This window comes from Thermobia domestica, chromosome 3 (assembly GCF_964235325.1).
Source record: "Thermobia domestica chromosome 3, izTheDome1.hap1.1, whole genome shotgun sequence".
NCBI lineage: Eukaryota > Metazoa > Arthropoda > Insecta > Zygentoma > Lepismatidae > Thermobia > Thermobia domestica.
In genome coordinates, this window is record NC_137456.1 from 68,881,631 (window position 1) to 68,905,370 (window position 23,740).

The 23,740-nt window shown below is 35.3% G+C and overlaps 2 protein-coding genes across 7 annotated transcripts in view; one reads left to right on the forward strand and one right to left on the reverse strand.

Moving 5' to 3' along the window:
- Nucleotides 1–14,033, forward strand: part of bbc (choline/ethanolaminephosphotransferase 1 bbc) — a 120,275-nt gene extending 106,242 nt beyond the window's left edge. For 3 of the 6 annotated variants that reach the window (XM_081751048.1, XM_081751044.1, XM_081751043.1), the window contains one exon: nt 2,422–3,926. In XM_081751048.1, coding sequence (XP_081607174.1) covers nt 2,422–2,570 — 149 coding nt within the window. In that variant the 3' untranslated portion in view covers nt 2,571–3,926. The other 3 variants (XM_081751045.1, XM_081751046.1, XM_081751047.1) reach the window with 3 other exon arrangements.
- LOC145681825 (protein GVQW3-like) lies at nt 8,499–9,020 on the reverse strand. The gene has a single exon (XM_081753433.1). The coding sequence runs from the start codon at nt 9,018–9,020 to the stop codon at nt 8,499–8,501; it is 522 nt and encodes a 173-aa protein (XP_081609559.1).
- Nucleotides 14,034–23,740: the final 9,707 nt, after the last annotated feature.

A 23,740-nucleotide genomic window follows, 5' to 3' on the forward strand; every position in this document is an offset into this window, starting at 1 on the left:
TCGTTCCGACGATTGGTGTATTTGTGCACCCATGTTGATATATATATATATATATATATATATATATATATATATATATATATAATATACTGTTTTCGTGCTAGAAATCATTTCCCAGAGTGTTTTTTGGTATTGTTTCCGAACATCCTGTATACTATACTACGGAGATACTGACACTTTTGCCTTCCCCGCTGGTCTAGTGGTTAGCGCGTGCGCATGTGATCCTAGGTTCGATTCCCGATGGGAGAACATAAAAAGTAATTTAACATTTACTTTGATTAACCATCCGTTTCTTTCAGCCTAAAGGGCATAAACGTGGGACGTAAAATTTTAAAGAAGAAAAACTTACACTTTTTCTGTTCCGTGTTTTTTCTTCTTACTTCTGCTTACCTGTTCATCTGCGCGTGTGATCATTGGCATCTGCTTGCTCTTCTTGACTTCTCTCTTTTTTTGGCTCTTTTTCGTTTTTCCTTTTCTTTCAATTTCTCTTTCTTCGTCTGCACGGCCACCACACGGGTAGACAAGTAGGTGAGCAATAGCGGGAAGTAGCTCTGAATGATATATAGGTGAGGAACTCTCTCAGCTCTTCAGAAGAGAGTACCGTCTTCTGAGGAAGGTAATATTACGCGTCGAAACGAAATAAGAATTGTGTATTTTAATCATATCTACAAGCATTGTTCTATTGGAATTATGCAATATATATATAATAATATATACATATATAGCAGTTTTAGATTGCACACAGATATGTAATGTTTCTTATTAGTAAAGGTATAGAGTTCCAAAGTGTAGAACGGAACACACGGAAATTTGTCCATATAGGGAAATGTTAGACCGCATATATGCTTTTTCATAAGGCTAAACTTCTCAGTCACTTTGCCAGAATGCTCTCCATTTTGAATGCAGGTCAAAACTTTCAAATGGAAACATGGTTTGTTTTGCATAAAACAACTTCCGAAAATGATCGAAACACGATGGGAGCATTATTTTTTAATTTCAGTATTCGTTTCCAGGTTACAAATCAAGTGTTCCCTTTTCTTGCAGATGCAGTGAGCAATGGAGTTGACGAAAGTTGAACGTGTGATCATCCTGATATGCAGTGAAAGCAAGTCAAGGGTTATCATAACAGAGTCCAGTTAGCGCTCCCCCATACTAGGCTTTCATTTCTGACTGAATGGTGCAAAAGTTTCCGAGATGGGATGCATGGCCAATAAACTAAAATCAAGAAGAGCGAAGGATGTTAGAGATAAAGACAATATCAACACTGTATTGGTGTTAGTTACATTAAGTGCACATGCATCGGTTTCGGAACATACTCCTGTATAGGTTATGAGTATTTGCTTATCAGGTTTGAAGTTTCTGTATAATTAAATGGCAATAGGATTCAATTTGCAGAATAAATGACCTGGAAGGTGATGGCAGACCTTAACTTCCTACACAAAGAATTATTGAGTGATGGAGCTTTTACGTGAACGAAGAAGTGAATAGGAAAACTGTCAGCTACTTCGCCATGTATAATATATATAGAATGAAAACGTCTCGGTCGCTCCTGCTAAGATTATGATATTAGTATGGTACAGAGGACCTTTCCTCATTGACGATTCACTCAACTTCCAGAGCTATCTATATTTGTTGAATCAGAATATGTCCATTGATTTTGTTGGAGGATAGAAGTTCTTTGGAGTTCTTTTAATATGATGGCGTGCCTACACATTTTTTTGCTGCAGTATGAGGGAATATCTAGACCTCCAGTATCAACATCGTTGCATAGATAATAGAGTTTCTATTAAATGGGTACCATGCATCCTTTATCGTAACCCTCCTAGAGTTGTATATTTGTGTTTCCACCGAAAGTCACTTGTGTACTCTGTGAAAATTCTGCTTGTTGCCAATCTAAAAGACACAGCTGTAGAGTGGAGCATCACGCTGAACGTATCTTAGTTTATGGGGAGTGGATGAAGAGACTGAACTTAAGAGTTGCGCACGATGATGACCATTTCGATCGTGTAAATTTAAGATTATTGGTGGGAAAAAGTAAGAGAGGGAAAAACTGATTTGCAGCTTAACAAATACCTATATGAAAAATAATGCTACATCGCGTTTTGGAGCATGATTTTGGTGTTTCTTGTGTTTTACACACCCGTGTTTTACATTTAAAGATTTTTTAAGCTTCCAAGGTAATGGAGATTTTAGCAAAGTGGTTGAGAAGCTATGAAGTCATAATGTTATCTATACACAGACATATTTCCTCATTATTTCGTTAGTTCCACGCTTTTGGAAAAATAATCTATTCAAATCTGCTATAAATTTGAGATGTTAAATACGTAGGATAGCATTCATTGTAGCGATATACTAGAAAGAGTATTACTTTGTGCTGTTAAAAAATAGATTACGAATTCATGGGTGGTTTTGTATTTCCAGTCGTTGAAGATGAAGCCAGATCATTGGACAGATTGGAAGAAAAGCAAAAGTTACTAGATCAAAGCAGTGATTCAGAGAAAGAAAATGACGATCTCGCCTTTAAATTTCTTGATAAAAAAATAACGGAAACGACACCAGCCCTTCACTAAATTTACTAATTATTCCAGCTATTTTGTTTAAATTTTTATAAACTCGTACCTTAAAAGAGAACTTAATTTGTATACAAAACAAATATATACCATATATATAATCAATGTAATTTTAGCCCGAATTCTTGTTCTCTGAGAACATTTTTGTACATAGTTACGAAACTCTTAATATAGTTACGAAACGAAAAGAAAAACTGTAACCTAATATTTGTGTTGTAAACATTAGCTTTTGCTGTCGTTATGCTCAGAAAATAGTACACGAATATTGGATTGATTTGTCTAAAGTTTATCATTTAAAACTGTAAATAAACAAATATATTGTATTTTAGGAAGTAACAAATAGTTTTCAAATTGTAGGGTATGTAATTAATGTCTTGGGCGGCAAAAACGGTATGATTTCATATTCATAAGGAAACGGAAGTTCGAACACTGCTTGTTTATGTGAATCGAAGTGGACTTTGCATGCATAATAGTCAGAGGATACGGAAAAATATTTCCTGAATAAGAATCACGAAAGAATCTAACATGTTTAAATGCTTAATAGCAACTCAATTGCGTCCATGTTAGAGTGTGTGAGTGTGTATTTATGTTTTGAATGTGTAGCTACGATGTGTGTTTTCTAGAAGAATATTTTGTAGATGATTATATGTATATGAATAAAAGTTTTAATCACAAAATATTAAAATTACAGTGAATTTATTTTTGGCACGTCTGAAGCAGTCTTTGGTAAATGGATACGGTACAAAAGGAAGGACCCGAGAGAGAGAGAGAGAGAGAGAGAGATGTGAAATAGGAAAAAGTTTGTGCAGAATCGAGCAACAGTGCATACCTAATGGATAATTATCTGTTTATCGATAACTTGTTAACGAATTCATAATTTCAATACAGTATTATATTTGACGCATAGAGAATACCATAGAGAATATACTTTTTTGTAAGTTAATATAGTTCCTTCCAGGTATATTCATTTATTCTGATGTTATTTAAAAAGGAAAGGTGTATATTTTACTGATGACTACTATGCATCTATATGGAAGAAGGACTGCGTGTTTTCTTCAATAGTTTGCACTATAGCAATAATGTTCTTGCAGTTCACGAACATCTTGGGGTAGAGTGTCTGTACACAATGTCTTTGGAAGTCCCTACAGAAAAAAATCGCAGGGGGGGGGGGGTAAAGTCATATTGAATTGGACGAGATGTTCACAATGGTAAACAGCTTTTATGTTGATCACCAAGATGACTTTTTTTTAATGGAATATCTCTAAGATATTGTGTACAAACCATCTGTACCTCAAGATGTCTGTCCGTGAATTGCAAAACGACATTATTGGTGTAATGTAGACTGTCGATGTAAAACTGTTGAAACAGGCATGGGGGAAATTAGATTCCGAATCGATGTGTACAAGGTAACAAAGGGGGCGCACATTAAATATTTGTGAGTTGACTGTATTGCAACTTTTACCACTAAAACTTGGGTACTTACAGTACTTACGTGTAAAATTTTCAGATTATTTTGAATTGTAGTTATAAGTGAAATTTAAATTTACAATAATATATGTTCCGCAAAAGTTCATATTTAGATAATAAATATATTGTAATAGGCGTGACATGTATGATTTTTTTCCTACGTTATTTCTCCATTTCAGTACTTTACCAATGTTTAATTATCAATATAATATGTATTGATGTATATACTAGAGGGCAAGATGTGGAATTTAAAACTCAGCAGAACAACAGTTCTGATTTAATGTTATAGTGAAAAAGTGTAGCACATTATTTTTAACTTCATAAAACTAACTGTATTATGCCTTTTTGTTTTTCTCTGGGAGATCTTTCAAGAATACCTTCTGTTTTCTACCTCTGTCGCAATGTACATTGAAAAACTAGCTCGAATAACTCGTTCCTATTTGTCCGTATTAAGTGTATAGGAAATAATTATATCATCATCAGAAAACAGTAATCCCTTTCCAGAGAATCTTCACAACTTATTTGTTCAAATACCGTGATATATAAATTTATAATTGAAAAACTACGATGAACATTCACCGACTTGTTGCTCGTAAGAACACGCCTTTGAGTATGTGCATTCTCGGTGGTATACGTTATAGTAACTTACATTTTTGAATAAAAATGTTGATTATAATATCCAGATCTTCATATCTAATTCTTTTTTATCCAGATTTCTCTCGTCCAAATTTAATGTAAGCTTCTTTGTCCTAACAAAAAAAAAGATTCATTCACATTCCTTTCCATTAGAGATAATATTTTATAAACAATCTCGACTTTATTGTGGATACCTCGAAATGTTTTGATAAGTAGAATCCTGGTTCCTTACTGCTTTCGACGTGCCAAAACATTTAGGAATGCACAACCAAACTATTAAGAAAGGCAAGATTATTATCTAGAAAATATCATTGCTAATAGAAAGATGTGAATGAGTCTTATTTTATTAGGACAAAGGAAATTGGATAAGAATTGGGATAATAGATACCTGTAACTAAAACATGAAGTTACTATACTATGATGTATATCACTGAGAATGCAAACATTCAAAGGCATCCTCTTGGAACAAGTGATCCTTGGGAAGTTGTAAAGTGTTGACTTTGTTTTTATTCAGTAAATGCTTATTAGCAGTAATGTTCATTTCTACAGTTTTTTTCCCTTCAGTTATGTACTTATAAATGTGTGTGTGTGTGTGTTACGGTATTTGAGTAAATGAATTGTATGAAAGTTTTTCTGGAAAATGGTTATTTGCTGTTTCCTTGTGATAATTATTTTCTGTGCATTTAATACGGACAAATAGGTATGAGTTTTTTGTTCTAGTTTTTCTACGTACATTGTGACGAGGAAGAGTGCAGAAGATGTTCTTGAAATATCTCACAGAGACAAACAAAACAGGCATGATATAGCTAGTTTTATTATTAAGTTGATTTACTGTTGTTTCTAAAATTAAACTTTGGTTCTCCAATCTTCATACGTATCAATTTCTTAGCCAATATTCATGCAAAACCAATATCTACACTTATAAAAAATCTAAGTAAGCGCTTTTATTTTATATTTTTAATAATACATATACTACAAAAATATACACATACTTTTAGATACAGTGTTCGTTTATATTATGATCTAGTTTTTAAAGTTTAGGCTGGAGTAGAACGGTCGTTTGAGATCTAATTTCCAACAGTTTTGGTCTGTCTAACGTACACACAACTGTTGGCATGTACTAGCTGAAAGTTTAGAAAAAGTTAACACGAGTCACTTATCAAATATCAGATTGAGAAACTCACTCTGTGTGTAGTTTATTCTCATTTTCTTAAATACCTTCCATCACAAGTTTCATTCACTAGTCAGGGAGGTTTTTAATCCTAATTACTATCTTAGTATGAGGAATTTTGATTTCGTAATTTTTGTAATACTCAGGATTGATTTATTTGTTGTGTATCATCGAAAAGGAAGGAGGCTATAAAAAGTTTGGAGCTAACCTAATATTATTCACGTTGCTGGTTTGTTGTTTGTTACGAAGAGAAATTATTGTTTTAAAAAATCGTAGCTATTCGCGACAGTTGTGTCCATCGTATAATTGACTGTTGGTGTGTTTTATATTAAAATTAATTTGAAATGATTTTGTTAGCATAAATCATGGACATAGACATTTCAAGGTGGACAATAGGTCGCTCGACATTAGCAGTCATTTCCATAAATATTTCAACCAATCCCATAGGTTTCATCAAATGAGTAAAAGGAGTATAGGGAACTTACCGTTTGTCACTGAAGGTACTAACGAACGTTTCTATCTCTGTAGGGGCCGCGGTGGCTCAGTGGTAGAGCGTTCAACACTGGTGCGTGAGGTTCCTGGTTTGATCCCAGTTTGAACCAAACCAAGTAAATTTTGTGGTGGACAAACACCGTATGCGTGGGTTTTCTCAGGGTTCTCGCGTTTCCTCCCACTTTTTTCATTCTACCATTTCATTCATTTCTCATCATCGTCTCCTTTAGCCCACATGACATAACCGTGGGACGTAAAACTCAAATATTTCATTTCTATCCGCAATTCTATTATAAACTGAGGTTTTTTTATCTAGTTGTTGAAGCGCGTGGGATTAGGCGAATTATAGCCGCCTTTTTCTATTATTTATTTTAAATAACATAGTTACTTCATATTTTTAAATTGATAATTGCCATAATGGTGTTTACAAAATAGATAATACTACAAAACTTTAACTTGACATATTGCTACTTTTTGCTGATCGTAAGTGATAATGTCTAAATCAAACAAAATAATCAATCTAGTTAGATACGCAGACTGTGGTGGTGTTAATATTCCTTCTAATAGCACATACTAGATTTTTTGCATGCCCAGCATGGTTGAAGCATGAGTGATGCTTTCATTGCTAGTAAAATTACTACTAGTTCTGCTCGAATGTTGATGCTCTATTACTCCTATGCACACACTTTTTCTTCCTAAAAGTGAATGAAGGTGATGGATTCTTAATTAAAAAGAGTTTTCTTTATTCACTCCTTCATCACAATTCATTTTTTTTATTCTCTTGTCTTCAGATGGATGGTCATCATATAGTTTTCCATCGGATATGCACAGGCTGCATCAACATTCGAGCCTGGACAGTAGTACAGAATGTCTGTTGGATCTTAAAACTGAGGTGTAATTAATGTTGTGGAATCTGGAGTGATGAGAAGAGGAACAGAAGATTCTTAGAAATGTGTTACTATTTGAGATGGTCATTGCTGAAGGCGTGGTGTTACTAGTGTGCTGTTAATTGTGGTAAAATTTGCCTGTTTTGTATAAATTCAAGGCCTAAACTATATTCACCATTTTTTTAAAGAAAGGGGTTTGTTTTGAGTTAGTGTTACATTTAAGGATTCATGTAGAGTAGATTGCGTTCAGTGGTGTGCTCTACTTGTAGACGTTAATTAGGTAAGACAACTTGAGTAATCACCTCCTGTCAGAGGTCAAGCAAGGTATCTTATAATTGAGGGTTCTAGATTTTGTCTCTTATTATCAAGAGATTTTCTAAATACCACGGAGGAATCATCAAGGCATTGGTTAAATGATACCTTGAAAATGGTGTAGTTTCCTTCCATTTGTTTGCAAAATTGTTGATACAAATAATAGATAAAATTAAATCAAAGTATGATTGAGTGGAATAGCATCTTAATTTAGAATTATCAAATTCTAATTGTGATTCAGTTGATCCTTTCAGTTCTTGCCAAATATACATTTTTCTAGTTACTATGCGAATGCCATGACTTTTCCTTTCACCATTCTTTTGTTTTCTTCTTTTCATTTTAATTGCTCCGTCACGGACAAAGAAACGGAGTAAGTGTATATGCCATGTGTGAAGTATGATTACATAAAATGTGCGCGTTCTTCATTGTTAACTTCATATGTTAGAGTCATGTTTTTCAACTTTTGTACAATTGTGATATATCGTATTTGCTAGCGTATAAGGCGCATGTTTTTCCCTTTGAGCATAAATGTAAAACGAAAGTGTCTTAAACGGCGATACAGAGATTCAGATAATTTCAGTTTCAATAAATTCCGAATTCTGTGTTGTTTGATACATTTCTTGTTTCCTTACGGTGTGTAACAGCATTCCAACTTATACAGTTCAGTAACTCAGAAAATGCAGTTAGGATAGAATTGGTTTGTTTATAGAGTTTCGTAGTATGTATACTTTTCTGTGGACGCACATGCACTATAGACATTTCAGGACGCGCGTGCGATTCTACTTTCAGTTAAGCATTGTTAAGCATATACGAGGGGGGACCCAAAAAAAACGGGAAATTCGTCGTAACTTCTTTATTTCTCAATATTTTTACACCAAATTTTCATCACCTTCAAAGTATTATCCATGGACCGCAACGCATTTCTGCAAACGATCCTTCCATTGTTCAAAACAGTTTTGAAAATCACTTATTGGGATCTTCTTTATGACCTCCAGCGATTTTTGTTTTACCTTCTCCACAGTGGCAAAACCTCCTCCACTGGCTTGATTGCAGCTTTGATTCGGGGTCATAGCCATAGCACCACGATTCATCATCAGTAATCACCTTGGCAAAAAAGTCAGGGTCCTCTTTGAGCTGATTTTGAAGTTCAACACATGCCTCAAGTCGACGCTCCTTTTGCTCGTCTGTGAGAAGGCGAGGGACAAATTTGGCTGCAACCCTTCTCATGTGCAAATCTTCTGATAAAATCCTCTGAATTGAACTCCACGATATTTCAGACATATCACAGAGTTGATTAATGGTTCGGCGACGGTCTTCACGAACGAGGGCATTGATTTTTTCGACGTTTTCGTCAGTTCTTGCCGTTGAGGGGCGTTCTGAACGGGGTTGGTCTTCAATTGACAGTTCTCCATTTTTAAAACGTGAAAACCACTCGTATACTCTGGTTTTACTTAGGGCAGCATCCCCATAAGCAGTCTTCAGCATTACAGTAGTTTCCGCGGCCGATTTCCCCAACAGGAAACCAAATTTCACAGCCTCCTCGATAATCTGCCATCACGTTTTCGCCGAACTGGAAAAAGTTGGTTTACTAAACAAACTCTCAAGAGCGAACCGATGCACTCACAGCGACACAACTTCGCACACTGACGCAGGTGACGTGATCGTAACGGACAATTGGTACAATAATGGGTTCCCCCACTCTCCCTCCCCACTGCAGCACAATTCCCGTTTTTTTGGGTCCCCCCTCGTATTTCTTGGTAAACTATCACTTTGTACTTTAAAAGTAATCTTTGTAATATGTAGTGATTCCCCCCCCCCCTCAAAATTAGATATTGAAAGTAGGGTGCGTGTCTGCAAATACGGTAATTTCACTTCAGTTTTGCTGCTGTATATTTATTAACGTTATTTTATTTGCACTTAAAATTTATTTTAAGTGGAAATTTTATTGAGAAATATGAAATTTTGGTGAATTAGTTATTTTTTTAAATACTTATTAACATCAAGTAAAACGCATCTTTATTGTGTTTGGTATACGGTCTTTTGGTACGAATATTTGCAGTATACACACAATTTCCACGCAAAGTAGTGACAAATCAGTTTAATATATGTTGATACAGTAAAATAATACGAGAGTAGCATGCTCGTATGTATATTTCCAACGTAGAGTAACTTGAAAACTAGTTGATTATGTTGCAACAACTCCTGGAATAATGTTAAATCACAGTACATGTGCCACAAAGCTTATGTATGATATAAATGACATGATACTTTATAAGAATTTCGTATATTTATAGCATTGCAAAACATGTATGTATCAGTATTTATTTTAATTAATACAGTAAAAGCTTAGATTGTGATCAGTATATTATGAATTTTGAAAATGCAGTGTGTTAAAATGTAAGATTTTTATAAAGTATCATACCATAGTACTTTAATGACACAAATTGTAGAACAAACTTTCACAAATAACATAAAATATACGCGTTTCATGTGCGAACCCCAGGTTTGTTTCTGGTGAGAATGGTGTTTCAGATCCTACGTAAATTGTAGACCCTTGTCCCATTTAGGTTAGTACTGAAAAGAGACGTTAAATTTCAAAGAAACAAAATTTTAAAAAGATAATGTAATTTTATAGTTTTATATTACTCAAAAGTGGATATTATGTTGTATAGAAGGTTAATGTTATAAAGAAATATAGTTTATTCTAAGGTTAGGTGTCAGCTTTTTCAGGTACACAAGGTAATGAATGCTTCGAAACATGCTGTTTAGAATAATCAATTAGTGTAAGACAATAGAAGATCAAAATTGTTGAATTTGATACTTTGCCCAGGCCCGTATTTATATATTATGCGTACTTATGCTTTAAATAATTTGCTACCCCTACACAAAATCCCACCCACCTTTAAAGACGACCAATACTAGAGTTGAATTCATAGTTTCTGGGTTGTTGAGATCAATAGTGACAGTTTTAATCGAATTCAACTTCAAGGTCATACTTCACTCCCCAGAGAGGGGCGAGATTTTAAAAGTAATCGAAAACGACATATATATATATATATATATATATTAGTGTTGAATTCATAGTTTTCGAAGTCGGTGAGTTTAACGGTATCAGTTTTCATGACATTCAAGTTCATCCTCAGCCCTTGGGGTGGGGGTGGGAGAGGATGACTTTTTAAAAATAATCAGATAAGTTAGCAATTAGTAATTACTGTAATTAGAGCGAATTAAACACATTAATATACTTTCTCGTGCTTGCACGGGACTGCGTGTTGCTAGTTTTAAATAATACTTTATTGTGAATTTTAAAAAGAATTCCAAAATTTTCCGCCCCCTAAATCTGCCGCCCTGTGCTCGAGCACAGAATAGCACTTATCTAAATACGGGCCTGACTTGGCCCCTTCTGCTTGCATTGAAAAATGACATTCAATGCTGGGATATAAACACAGTGCGGCAATTTGAAATAGACACTAGGTTGTAAAAATTAAATAAGTGTTCATAAAAAGTTGGATCATTCAAGATAGAACCCTCCTGCATCCATACATCGTTATACATAGCCTTTTTGATTGCTGGTACATTATCAAAATAGAAACTTCTCCGTATGGTTTTTAGTTTAGAAAATAAAAATACAATGACGTAACCAGATCCGGTGAAAAAAATAGTTTGACAACATATAGATTCCCTATTGGACCAAGAATTCCTTCACAATCAAAGCCTTGTGATAAGGGCATTTTTATGAAGCAGACTCAAACTGTCATGACCCTGTTACTCGGATCTTGTACATGCTACCCTTTGTATCAAATATTTCCTTGACTTTTAACTCTTCAGCAAAATTTTGGAGCGCAGCATTTCGGCCTTCAGTACTGATTGTGCACAATTTTCCAACCAGTTCCGGTGTTCTCGCGGTCCTTACTGCATCCGAATGCTCGTAGTTTTTAATTGACTTTCATTCCTTTCATTATTACTGCAACGCACAAAACTTGATGTTGGCTTTTTTTATTCTATGTTGAAATTACGACGGATCTTCACGTGTGGCTATCTTTAACGCCGTCACACGCGGCAATATCACTCAAAATCAACGAGCTCTGCATTGACTGTTGATGAGATATCCCTCACTTGTTCGCATCATAGAACGCTTGCTTAGTATCGTTACCTACCCAGATAAAAGAAAACAGTGTCGATTTCAAATTGCCACACTGCGTATATATCCCAGTGTACTTTACCGGTAATACTGAACTTCGAGAAAAAGGCCAAATAGAAAAGGTAAAAGTATGTTCCAAAAAAGGGTTAAATCCGTAAGTATATTCAGTTAATTCTCGAAAGTTTCCCGGTTCCAAGGAATTATGATTTACTCATAAAATTTGGAATAATTAGATCCAGTAAAAATCTAAAATTGTTGCACTTGCCACTCATACCGTAACAAAAAAAGTTTTCAAGCTACCGGGATTCGATTTGAGGTTTTCGAAGGAAAAAGAAAAGTAAGAAAATGATATAAAGGAAAACTTGCATGAACGCGTCTCTGTGGGGATAGTCACCTCAATGGAATTAACCTGGGACGTATCGATGCAAGATTTTTAGTAAACCAACCTTCCATATAACAATTTCGTGGAAGTTAACTTCAAATGTACGATTATGTACGAGTCAGCTTCAGTGTGCGATTATGTACGAGTTTCAAAAGTATCAGAGTTGATTTGAAACAAAACTTTCAGAAACTTGAATAAGTAAATTATTGAATATTATAATAAATCTTTATTACTATAATTGAGTGTTTGTTGTAGTCTGAACAAATTGAAAAATCGAACTAGTATGGTTCCAGTACTTTTTTTTTCGTATTAAATTAAGTTACTGGAATTTTTTCTTGTTACGAGCCGAAGACAGCATACTACGCGTTCAAAACTCAGGAGCAGGAAAATACTTGCAATATCTTCGTCCATGAATATAGTTGCCAATAAAAATAGTTGCATCAAACAAAATATATTGATACACTTATTGGAAGAATATGAATGCTCTTTTATATTTTGTTATACAGTGAAACCTGTCTTCAGCGGAATCGAGCGGGACTCGCAAAAATTTCCGTTAAAGACAGGTTTCCGCTTAATGGAGATAGACCTTTCCGTTAAAAAAGTATATATGCTTATAACGGACGTAATGAGAAAATATATTGATGTACGCAACTTGTTCAATTACAGTACTTTTTCCTTCTACGGATTAATACCCAAAAAAACTTAAAATAAACACAAAATATGCTGTGCACACTTTCCTTTATTTTTCCCAATAGTCAAGCAGGATTTTTGCATACATTGCTACTACTTGGCTGCGGTATACTTCAGGACACAGAAAAGCTTTCCCTGGAATTTTGAAAGTCCTCTGAACTCTTTCCTCCTTGTTTTCACGATACGTGATGGAGATATATAACTTCTGCTTTACCTCAATTCCTTTTTTCCAGAACTTTGTTTTGTCAGTTTTCTTCTCATTTTTGTTGGCTGTCGCTAGTTGCTACACAAGCGGAACAGAAGTACGCCTACAAAGAAGACTGACAGCTAACATGCTACGTAGGACTAGCGAAAAATTGTGGGAGCTGAATATGAGTAGTGATTGACGAAGGTCAACACTGCCCATAAAGACTTAACAAAAGAACGGAGTATTTATCGCAGACAGTATATGTTTACCCTCTCACAGGATGTTTAAAAATTTTCTAAACGATGTAGTCTGAAACTCAGAATTTTCCGTTAAAGGTTTATTTTGCTTTCCGTTGTCCGCATAACACAGTTTCCGCTTAATGAAGGGACTTTTACATGTCTTTTACTCCAAAATCCATGGGACCATGAAATATTTCCCTTTAAGACAGTTTTCCGTTTAATAAAGTGTCCGTTGAAGGCAGGTTTTACTGTATTGGTTTTTATAGTATATTTCTCTCAAAGAGAATGGCCTACTCTTCGTAATTAATCTGAATATGTTTTTAAGATTAGGTCACAGTTTTGTTACCAATTTGCATACAATAAACATATACAAATTTCCTTTCTGACATGGTTACCATTGTAGTATAAAGACTGTTATTAATGAATTTCTAAGGAGTTTTAGTACAATGAAGTATTATATGTATGTGTGTATAAATGGGTATATTTTCTATAGATGTTTGTATGTAGAGCTAAATAATTACGAGTGTTATACTAACTGATATGTTGCTTTTATCGATGTATGTCATATAATCTGAGGGAAGCTTAATCAATATCTGTACAGTAAAAGTAGTTGATTTCTGGTTTGAGTGTGAAGAGTTTAGTGCAATACATTGAGTATTATGTTAATTTGACTTCTTAACTTTTTTTCACAGAAAGATTAAATGTGTTAATAATGTTAGTTGCTGACAGATTTTTAATGTACTATTTATACCTATTATAGTATGTAGTGGTATTAATACCACATTTATAAATGTTAATATTGTGACGAGTGTCTAAAGTTGCTGCCTTAAAGTAAACTTACTTTTTATTCCTGTTAAAATATATTTGTGGTTCTATTCTTTCGTACATTCGTGAGAGTCGGAGTTATAGTTAAGTTTTTTACTATTCTTATTTGTTGGCGGTTCGTTTCAATGGTTTCAAATATTCAAACACTTAAAATTCCCCTCACTTATTGCATAAAAAAAAAAAAAAAAAAAAGTTTGAGGTTAAACAACAAATTTGTAATTTAGTTAACGCAAATAACCTAAAAATGGCATCCATTGATGTAATTGACATGTATCTGTCTATTCCTTTGCAATTAGTTTATGAATCGGTTACTAACATCCTGTACAGTAAAAACCTGAGTACTCCAGAAGTAAATGGAATTCTTAACCTTCTTGAATGTTGCCTAAAATACAGTATTTTCTCATTCGAAGACAATATATATATCACCAAGTCGAAGGTTTGGCTATGGGAAACCCATTATCACCATTGTTAGCTAATCTAGTACTTCATATGGTTGAAAGCAGAATTTTGAAAAAACGGAAACTTGGTTTGGTACGATATTATAAATATGTTGACGATGTACTTTTCTTGTACAAGGACGATTCGCAACTGGATTACTTATGAAAAGAATTAAATAACATTCATAAGAATTTGAAATTCACGGTTGAGAAAGAAAAGGACGGCAATCTTACAAACGTAGACCGTAATATAAGAAGGTATAACAACAAATTCATTACCAGTGTCCAGCACAAGCGAAGAGCAGGTACACAGTACATTCATTATAAATCTGCACACTCAGCAATACCAAAGCAAATATTTGGAAGAATTTATTTTTGCGAGCCATACGTCTTACTTCCTTAAAAACAGATTTACAGATAGAGATTGAATACCTGATGAAACTGGGTAGTCTGAACGGATACCCAGCTTCATTGTTAAATAATTGGTATAATCGGGTCAAAAGGAATGTAAGTTCCGATAAACCTGAAACCGACATGAAGGATAAAAGATGGGTAGGGTTGCCTATTTTTCCTAGATTGACAACTGCATTAAACAGAATTTACATAGAATACGCTTTACGTACAGTTTAAAACTAACTAACACCTTAGAAAAGAATATCACCCAATTTAAGAGTTATTACACAGATCCCAATGAGAAATCGTGTATTGATGAAATAAAATGCAGTTGCCAAGAGAGTTACATAGGCAAAACGAAAAGAAATTTAAAAGTCCGAGTAAAGGAACACATTAGAGATTCGAAAATCCGGTGTCAGGTTTATCGAAACATTTAAAAGAAACGCAACAGAGGGTAGAAGATTCAAAAATTTTATTTAGAGCTGGAAATGAAGTAGAGAGACTGGTTTTTGAAAAATTTATTTATTCACTTAAGAAAAGCAAAATTAAACCTAGATAAGGGATGGCTAAGTGACGAATGGGAGGCGGTTATCACAAAAGTTTCATAGTATTGGCATGATAAGAAAAATAACATGAGTTGGCAACCTTCCGGCAGAAACATAAAAGGCTCACACTCCGCCATATTTTAGTCTGCTTCAAGAACATCTGCAGATCGCTGACGTACTTGACAAAGTGTTTTCCACACAGCTCTTCCCCTTGGTAAACCCGTTCCCTTTTATTCCTTGATGTTTCTGTTCTTTTTCTTTCTGTTTTTAACCTCCGTGACCAAGACTCCAGAGGAGACTCGAAAGCTTGGAAACGTAAATATTCAGGAATTACAGAAACCTGTAAGTAGAATGACAGTTACAATTCTGACCGTGGTTTTGCAATAGTTGTAATACGTTGTCTTTAATATTCTTGTGGTATCCCCCATTTTCAATTTCCCTTAATCATCCTGCTCCTAACGACGTCATCAATTTGGCTGCCGAAAATATTTGAGCTACAAACAGGCTTTTTTCAATATATCTAACGTAGAGAATTATTAAAAGTATGTGGTTTTGCCTTGTTAAGAAATCTGCTTTAGTCATTCTCGACCTTGAACAGAAAAAAAAAAAAAAAACAATCAAATTCTACGTAACTTCAGTAATCGATATTTGCATAACGTTTTCGGCATTGCACTTTCCTTAATATACGAGGGTAAGTCAAAAATTATCCCCAATATAGTTTTTTTTTTTTTTTTTTTTTAATACAAATAGGAAACTCACCATCATTTCTCAAAGTAGTCCCCTTGCTTTTCAATGCACTTGATCTATCGTTGCACAAGCTTCCTGATGCCCTCAGAAAAGGTTTTCGACTGAGCAGCGAGCCATATATGCACCACGTCCTTTACTTCTGATTTCGTACGCAGAGCCATGACTAATTTCCGGACGATGGGCCACTTCATCAATAATCACTCATCTTTCTAACAGAATCATGTCACATGCACGCTTAATGTTGTTATCATCTGTGGCCGTAGATGGTCGTTCGGCTCCTTCCTCGTGTGTAACAGTTGTGCAACCATTTTTACATTTTTCACATTTTTCAATCTATTCGTAGATACTCCGTTGCGGCAAGACACTGTTCCCGTATTGTGCCGAAAGTCTTTGAATTGCGGCCTCTGATACATCTTCCGACCACAAACCCAGATCACTGCTTGTTGTTCCTCTTTGGTGCAAACTTATAGTGGAGCGGCCATGATCTATTTGCAAAGAAAAGGAAGACAAATGAAGTAATTAGGATCAAACTTTCATAGCATGACTACAACAACATAACAATAAAATGCACGAGGACAAATGTTAGTATGAACAATATAAGAAAAGTTATGTCAAAAATGCGGATAATTTTTGACATCCTGGTAACTGTCGTATTGAATTTCAAAAGAATAAACTTTTTCTTTTTGTTTGTAGTATAGTTTTCTAAGCCGAAAGTGTTTATTAGGACCATACTAGTGGGATTTTACAAGATTGTAGTGTTAATACATTCGTCCGTTATTTTACACGCTATCTCTTGAACGAAAGTAGATTTTTTAAATTCTTTTTTCTTCAATAGGCAGCTAGAATGATTATCTCTGCCGAGGTCTCAAATTGAGTCAATCCGTTAACGTTTTGAGGGTAACAGTGACTTTAACAGTGGTTATCCATATCCCATTTTCTACTATTGAAACAGTGTGCATAATTCTAGGATGCTAAAACTTACACATCGCACCGATAGATGGCAGCAAACATCCTCCAGCGGTTGTCATCTACCGGAATAAATTGAATATATCTATAAAAGTAGGAATAAATGTACGTTTCGAGTAATTCTCTGTACACTTTTTAGTAGTTTATTAAATTAACATTTATTGCTTAATCTATTAAATTGGAAACAACTGAAACCGCTCATTTCTAGCCGTTCAATGTGTGACGTAGGAGCACTCTTTAATCAAGACACCGTCCTCGTAGGTTTTCTCGGGGTTTTCCGGTTTCCTCTCAGTTTCTTCATTCCACCATTTCATTCATTTCTCATCATCACCGTCTCCTTTAGCCTAACCGGCATAACCGTGGGATTTAAAACTCAGATTTCATTTCAGTTTTTCTTTAATAAAGATCTGAGAAACAGAAGTGAGAAATGGGTAGAGCAAAGGAGCAGTGTTCGTAGGTTTCCTCGAGAAAATTTCCCTCGATTGACATAAAATTTTCCCTTATAAATTTTTCCCTAATTTGTTTGACAAAAGTTATATGACAAGATTAATTTAGCTATATTAAAGGAAGGGCCAATCACACACACACTATTACTATTGTATTGGTTCATTTCTGCCAAACAAAGAAAAATCAGTCTGCACGGGAATTTCCCTGGATTTTCACGTTTTATCGGAAAAAAAATCCCCCTGGATTTTCAAGTTTTATCGGATAAAAATCCCTTGTACTCTTTTCGCTAAATTTACGTACAAAATTTCCCTAGATTAGTACGAACACTGCAAGGGAAGAGGTAGGAGAGTGGAATAAACAGATGTTGACAGTGTTCTAGTAGTTAGAAATTTACGTGTAGTGTATCCACAAAACTATTTTAAGTTTTTCTTTACCTATCACTACCGACTTTAAAAACGCCAGGTTTCCACTCTGCTCTTTATTCTGTCCGTGTAGTTTATGAGAATGGGAACAGCAAACTGATGTCACAGTGCATCTAGTTGAAATGACTTGACTTGGATAACACAATACTCACATGTAAAACCAGACAGAACCTCATCCCGTAGGCGACTTAACGATATTATTATTATTTTCCTAAATCGTCAGGAATGATGGTCCGCCTTTGTGGGTTTAACGGCTGGAGTTTTGATATTTCATCCACATAATTCGAACTACATTAATCTGTGCTCAACCCTAAATTCTCTGTTATTCTTTGTGATTCCATTTTGTACTTCTCAGTTAAATTAAATACAAGAATGTTGATTTCAGCAGGAAAATAAGCCATTAGTTAGCGTACAGTGATTAAGAAAAGGTACAGAAGGTAAGTGCAGAAAATGATGATGATAAATGTTTGTGGAGTCTTAAAAAGTAGGCAGAAACAGAACAATCCCCAAAAAACTACGGAATTTAACCAATATTCCATACTGTAAAATAAACCGAACTTCTGAAACCTGAACTGAAAATTATACCACTAAGAAAAACTTAATGAATATATTTAATTTAGTGTGATGTGAATTTACTCAGAGTATACAAGCCGGACCATATTGATCCTACGTAGAACAAAACAGAACACAGAATTATTACATTATTGGTGAAGCATTCAACTGTATTACGGATCTAGCTGCAGCTTGATTTTTTAAGAAGTGGGATTATCTGTTTTCTATTATCCAGATGCAAGTAAATATCTGTATAAGAAGACATATTTACCCACTTTTTGTATACATAGTGTTTGTAGTTTGTTTCCACAATTTACTCTCACCCTAGATTTTTAGTTTGTTTTCCATATAATTTTGAACCAGAGCTTTACTCTTGTTCTGCTAGCTTAATTGCCATATGAGTGAATGAAAATTCGCCTTCGGGCAGAACATACCAGATTAGTGCTTTCTCAGATTGCGACCTACGCCGCTGGTTTAGTGGCCAGCATGCGCCTTTAGTGTTAAGAGATCTCGGGTTCGATTTCCTGTTGGAGACAAATCCATTACAATGATTCAGATTTCACCTTAAATTGTAGATCCATGTCTTTTATAGCCACAATGTTAAAGCAGGACGCTAAAATACAATAAATCAGACAACAGACGGGTGGGGAGCTTTTTTGTTTAGCTCTCGCTATGAAACATTTGTTTTACTACAGTTGACAGCTCTATGTGTAAGGTTGTATATATGTAAGGTTAGTTAGAAAATATTACATTCGTACTATTACTATAGCAGGAATCGCAGTGTAAAAAACATTAACAGCTTTGTGTACATAGGTATATTTCTCTTTAATCGAATCCAGGGAGCACGGTGGCTCAGTGGTAAAGCACTTACTGGGTTCATGGGGTCTTTAGTTCGATCTCCGGCCAAGTAAGTTTGTAGTTGACATTATGTCCGTGGCTACTCGGGATACTCCTGTTCCTTCCTACTTTCTCATTCCACCAATTCTTCAATCATCACTTACTTTCCTTAACGTTTCCCTTAGCCTAAAAGAACATAATCGTGGGACGTTAAACTTAACGGGATGATCTACCTTTTCTCGGCACAAAATTTTTATATTGGACCTTATGGGGAGAACATGGATACCGAATTTCCTCAGTTTCTAAGGAACTAGGTATCTCTAATGGGAAAGAAAAATTTTGCAGCATTCTACAGAAGTTTATTAACGGGTTGAAATACTTAAATTGTATATTTGTCTGCTAGTTTAGCAGAAATAAATTATTAAAAAATAAATAAATTAGTTTCTTTTTATACAAATTATAATATGTCTAACTTTGGAACCAATTGTGGTAGAAAGATCAACTTTTTTTTTGTTTTATTCCTTGAGAAGAAACGACTCTAATAGTTTTAATTACAACCATATCTGATACGCCAATTAAAAATAGTATTTTAATATAAGTATTAAAGTCCACCTGTCAAGAAGTTTGATGAGGGTAAGGCATCCGCGCCCACCCTTTTCTTCTGTTTTCGTCCCGAGAGATATGAAGGGACCGTTTTCACAGCAGGTGTCAATGCGAATGTAAACATCCTGTCCTCACGTTGAATAGTCCAAGTTCGGCCACTTTTTCTCTCTCTTCCGAGGAGGTGTTTCTACCCTGTAAGAAAATTATAGATATGTAGAGAAAATGGTGATCAATTATTTCTGATAGCCAGATGATAGACAAGCATTCTAAAATGCCTTCGAATTCCAAAAATGTATCGACCATAACTTTACCATCTGGTTATTTTTAGGAGGCAAAAGTTATTATTATTATTATTATTATTATTATTATTATTATTATTATTATTTGGAGTTAGAGTGCAAAGCCACGAAGATACAAATGGCTCCATTGGCTAAACATACACATAGCTGCCCCCATCAGAACATCCCTTTGTGCGTTAGAAAACATGCTATAACAATGCGCCCCTCGCAAAAATCTAATTCAACTCTTATTGACCTCAGTAGCGCTTACTAATAGCGTAAATGCTATAAATCAGGCATTTGCAAGTAGGAACAGGGATTGGCCGAATCACAGAAATCTTACTGTCGTCACGGGCTGTAAAAGGTAATATATGACATTTTCACAAGAAATAATCATCGGATAATTTAATAACGGACAATTTCGCGGGCTGTATATGTATGTATGTATGTATGTATGTGTGTGTTTTGGATGAATAGTTACGCTCATCCCTTATGATCAAGGAGTCCCTTGTTTGATTCCCGATGAAGACACAAGTGGTTCGGATCCTACGTTAAGCTGTAGGTCCCACCCATAGGACGTCATCATTCTGAAAGTATGTTCTTTTCTGCGTATCCTGCTTCTTGTTTCAACTCTTTAGGATAAATCGAGACTAACTGACAGTGCGTAGTCTTAGAGGGGTAAGCTTGGAAAACGAAAAAGTCAAAGAAAACAGGGCTTTGCTACCTTGTCCCCATATAACAATACACAGTATGGACACCGTTCCAAATGGGTCTTATAGGAGCTATCATGGCAACATTTTTGTATAAGACAATTGGTGTGTGTCGTCTGCATGGTTGTCTGGGGACAAAAAAGGGCAAACATGTTTTTCAATAAATAAATAAATAAAAGACAACGTGCATTTTTCAATTCCCATATCTTCGTCCTAAGAAGGCGCTTAGCACAACGAGCCTAAACTTTAAATGCTTTGAAAGTTTGTTCTTTTTTGCGTATCCTGCTTCTTGTTTCAACTCCCTAGGACAGTGATGATTTCAGGGGTGATTCTTGGGGGAAATTCTCCCAAGAGCTACGAAATTCACCCTCGGGTGCTTGAGATCTTCGCAGAAATTTCTGTGGAGCACGCAATTTTTAGTCGCTTTCCCCCCTGTGCGTGGTGCCTCCGGAGGAAATGATCTGAAATTAACACTGCTATAGGATAATTGGAGATTGGCTTACAGTGCTTAGTCTTAGCGAAGTAAGTACGAGAAACCAGAAATATCACAAAAACAGGGCTTTTGCTCCGCTGTTCCCCCGTGAAAATGCACGGTTTACACACAATACAGATTGGATCTAACAGGGCTATTTAGAGAATGTCTTATAGAGCATTTGGTGTACAGTGTTGTCTGCGGACAAGGAGGCAAAACCGTGTTTTTCATTAAAAAATGGAGTATTTTAAATTTCCCTCGCCCCCTCATAGTGCATGGAGTTAGTGTCAGAAACCACCAAAATATTTCACTTCCGGCTACCAGTCTGCAATTTTACACAGTTCTTATATGTATACCAAAGGAAAAGAATCCGCCGGGAGACACTTGATCTGACGTCCGGAACTCATGTGATGACGTCATCAAAATGGCGGACAGCTCGATTGAAAAAAAATAAGCCATATCTCCGTTATTTGTGGACCGATTTTCTTCAAACTTGGCTCCTTTTAAAGGAAATTAAATTTGCAATAAAACATGTTACGAAAATATCTCCTCTAAAATTAACCGTTTCGGAGTTATTTAAGAATTTAATAAATTAATGAGTATTTATTGAAGAAAAATACATAATAACTCCGAAACCCTTAGTTTCAGACGAAACACTTAGGTAACGTGTAATATTGTTAATTTCATTACCTTTAAAATGAGCTATTAATGAAGAAAATCGATCCATAAATAACTGAGATATCACATATAACGTGTTAATAACATTATTAAAATTGCGGTCACAACTTCTAACACATAGCGACAAATTCAGCCAAAATATTTCACTTCCATATACCAGTTCCAAATTTTACACAGTATTTATATACATAATAAATAATTTTAAAATACCTGGGAGACACTTGATTTAACACGCTGAACTCCTATGTTGACGTCATCAAAATGGCCGCCGGGATTAAAAACATAGGTTTGCTTAAATACACTTAACTCCGTTACCAATCATTTTATTGAGTCTTCCAATTGTTCCATTTGAAAGAGCATGAAATAAGCTACAAAAATGTTATTCGATTTAGTTTATAGGTAAATGGTTTATGAATTACCGTATATATGGCGATGACAACTTGGAAGTGAATGAAAAGAACATCCGTACATTTTCTTCTAGTAGATCTGAGAAGTTTGTACTTAAAGAAAACGCAAAAACATTTCTTTTGTTTTTGCTAGTGGTGATTTCGGTGACTTCTGATACTTCTAATTTTTAGAAAAGAAACAAATATTCTATCACACAATGTACTGGAAGGCCACCATGGTGCTAGAATGTTTCCTTTTAGATTTAGGTCCGCAGCATTCGACAGGGCAGTTTGATCGACTTTATTTCTACTCTGGAAAAAACTTGTCCATGGATGTTTGCTCTCGATCTCACTATGCGTGATGGCTGACAGTGTTTTTATACAACTTAAAGCAACTGCCAGAGATGCATCCAACAATGTTCCGTGAGTTCCAAAACGGAAATATATCTGGCTGCTAAACTAAAAGAAAATTTTCCAGGATGGCACATGGACAGTTACATGAGCAGAACAACAAGCTAATTAAAAATTCTTTAATTAACCTATCCCGTCTAAGTCAAGGGGAGGGGCTATTGCAATGGACGGTTGCAGGACCCGAAGTTGTCCGCATGATTGGAGAGTTCGAAAAGGATCGGAACCTGAAACCGTAAGATCACTTCCGAGGAGCATCATGAAAATACTCCAAGTTTTCATAAGAAATTCGAAAACCATGTTTCTGCCCTTGTTGAGGTGTTTGAATCACACGGCAACCCATTCGAAGATGACGACTTAACTACAGTCAACAGCAGTAAAATCATTCTCCCAGAAGAAAATGCGATGAGCGTCATGTCGGCAAATGCTACAGGGAAAAGCCAATTTGATACGTTTGTCGAAGATCGGTTGATCCTTAGAAAAGTTTCCATCCATGAAGTCATCAAAAGAAACAACATTCCCTTGATGAGTGCTAAGAAAGTTAGAGTTAAGTCCAAAGACAAGCAGAAAATAGTAGACCTGAGAAAAGACCGTACTCTTTTTGCCAAGTTGTACGTTTTTAGTCAATCAAGGGGAATTGACGTCAAAAACTTCTTTACCCATGAAAATAGCTCATGTCCACCTTCCATATCCGACCGTGGTAAGCTCGGAAAACCAATAAAAAAATTCGACGTGGTGTCCTGTATCGTCGGGTGGAGTTCGGGTGACCACTGCTCATGAGCCCGAAGTTTCTTCGCTCATAATCGATGCAGCAGCCTTGATCTATATGCTTGTCCCTAAATCCAGCCGGACATTTCAAG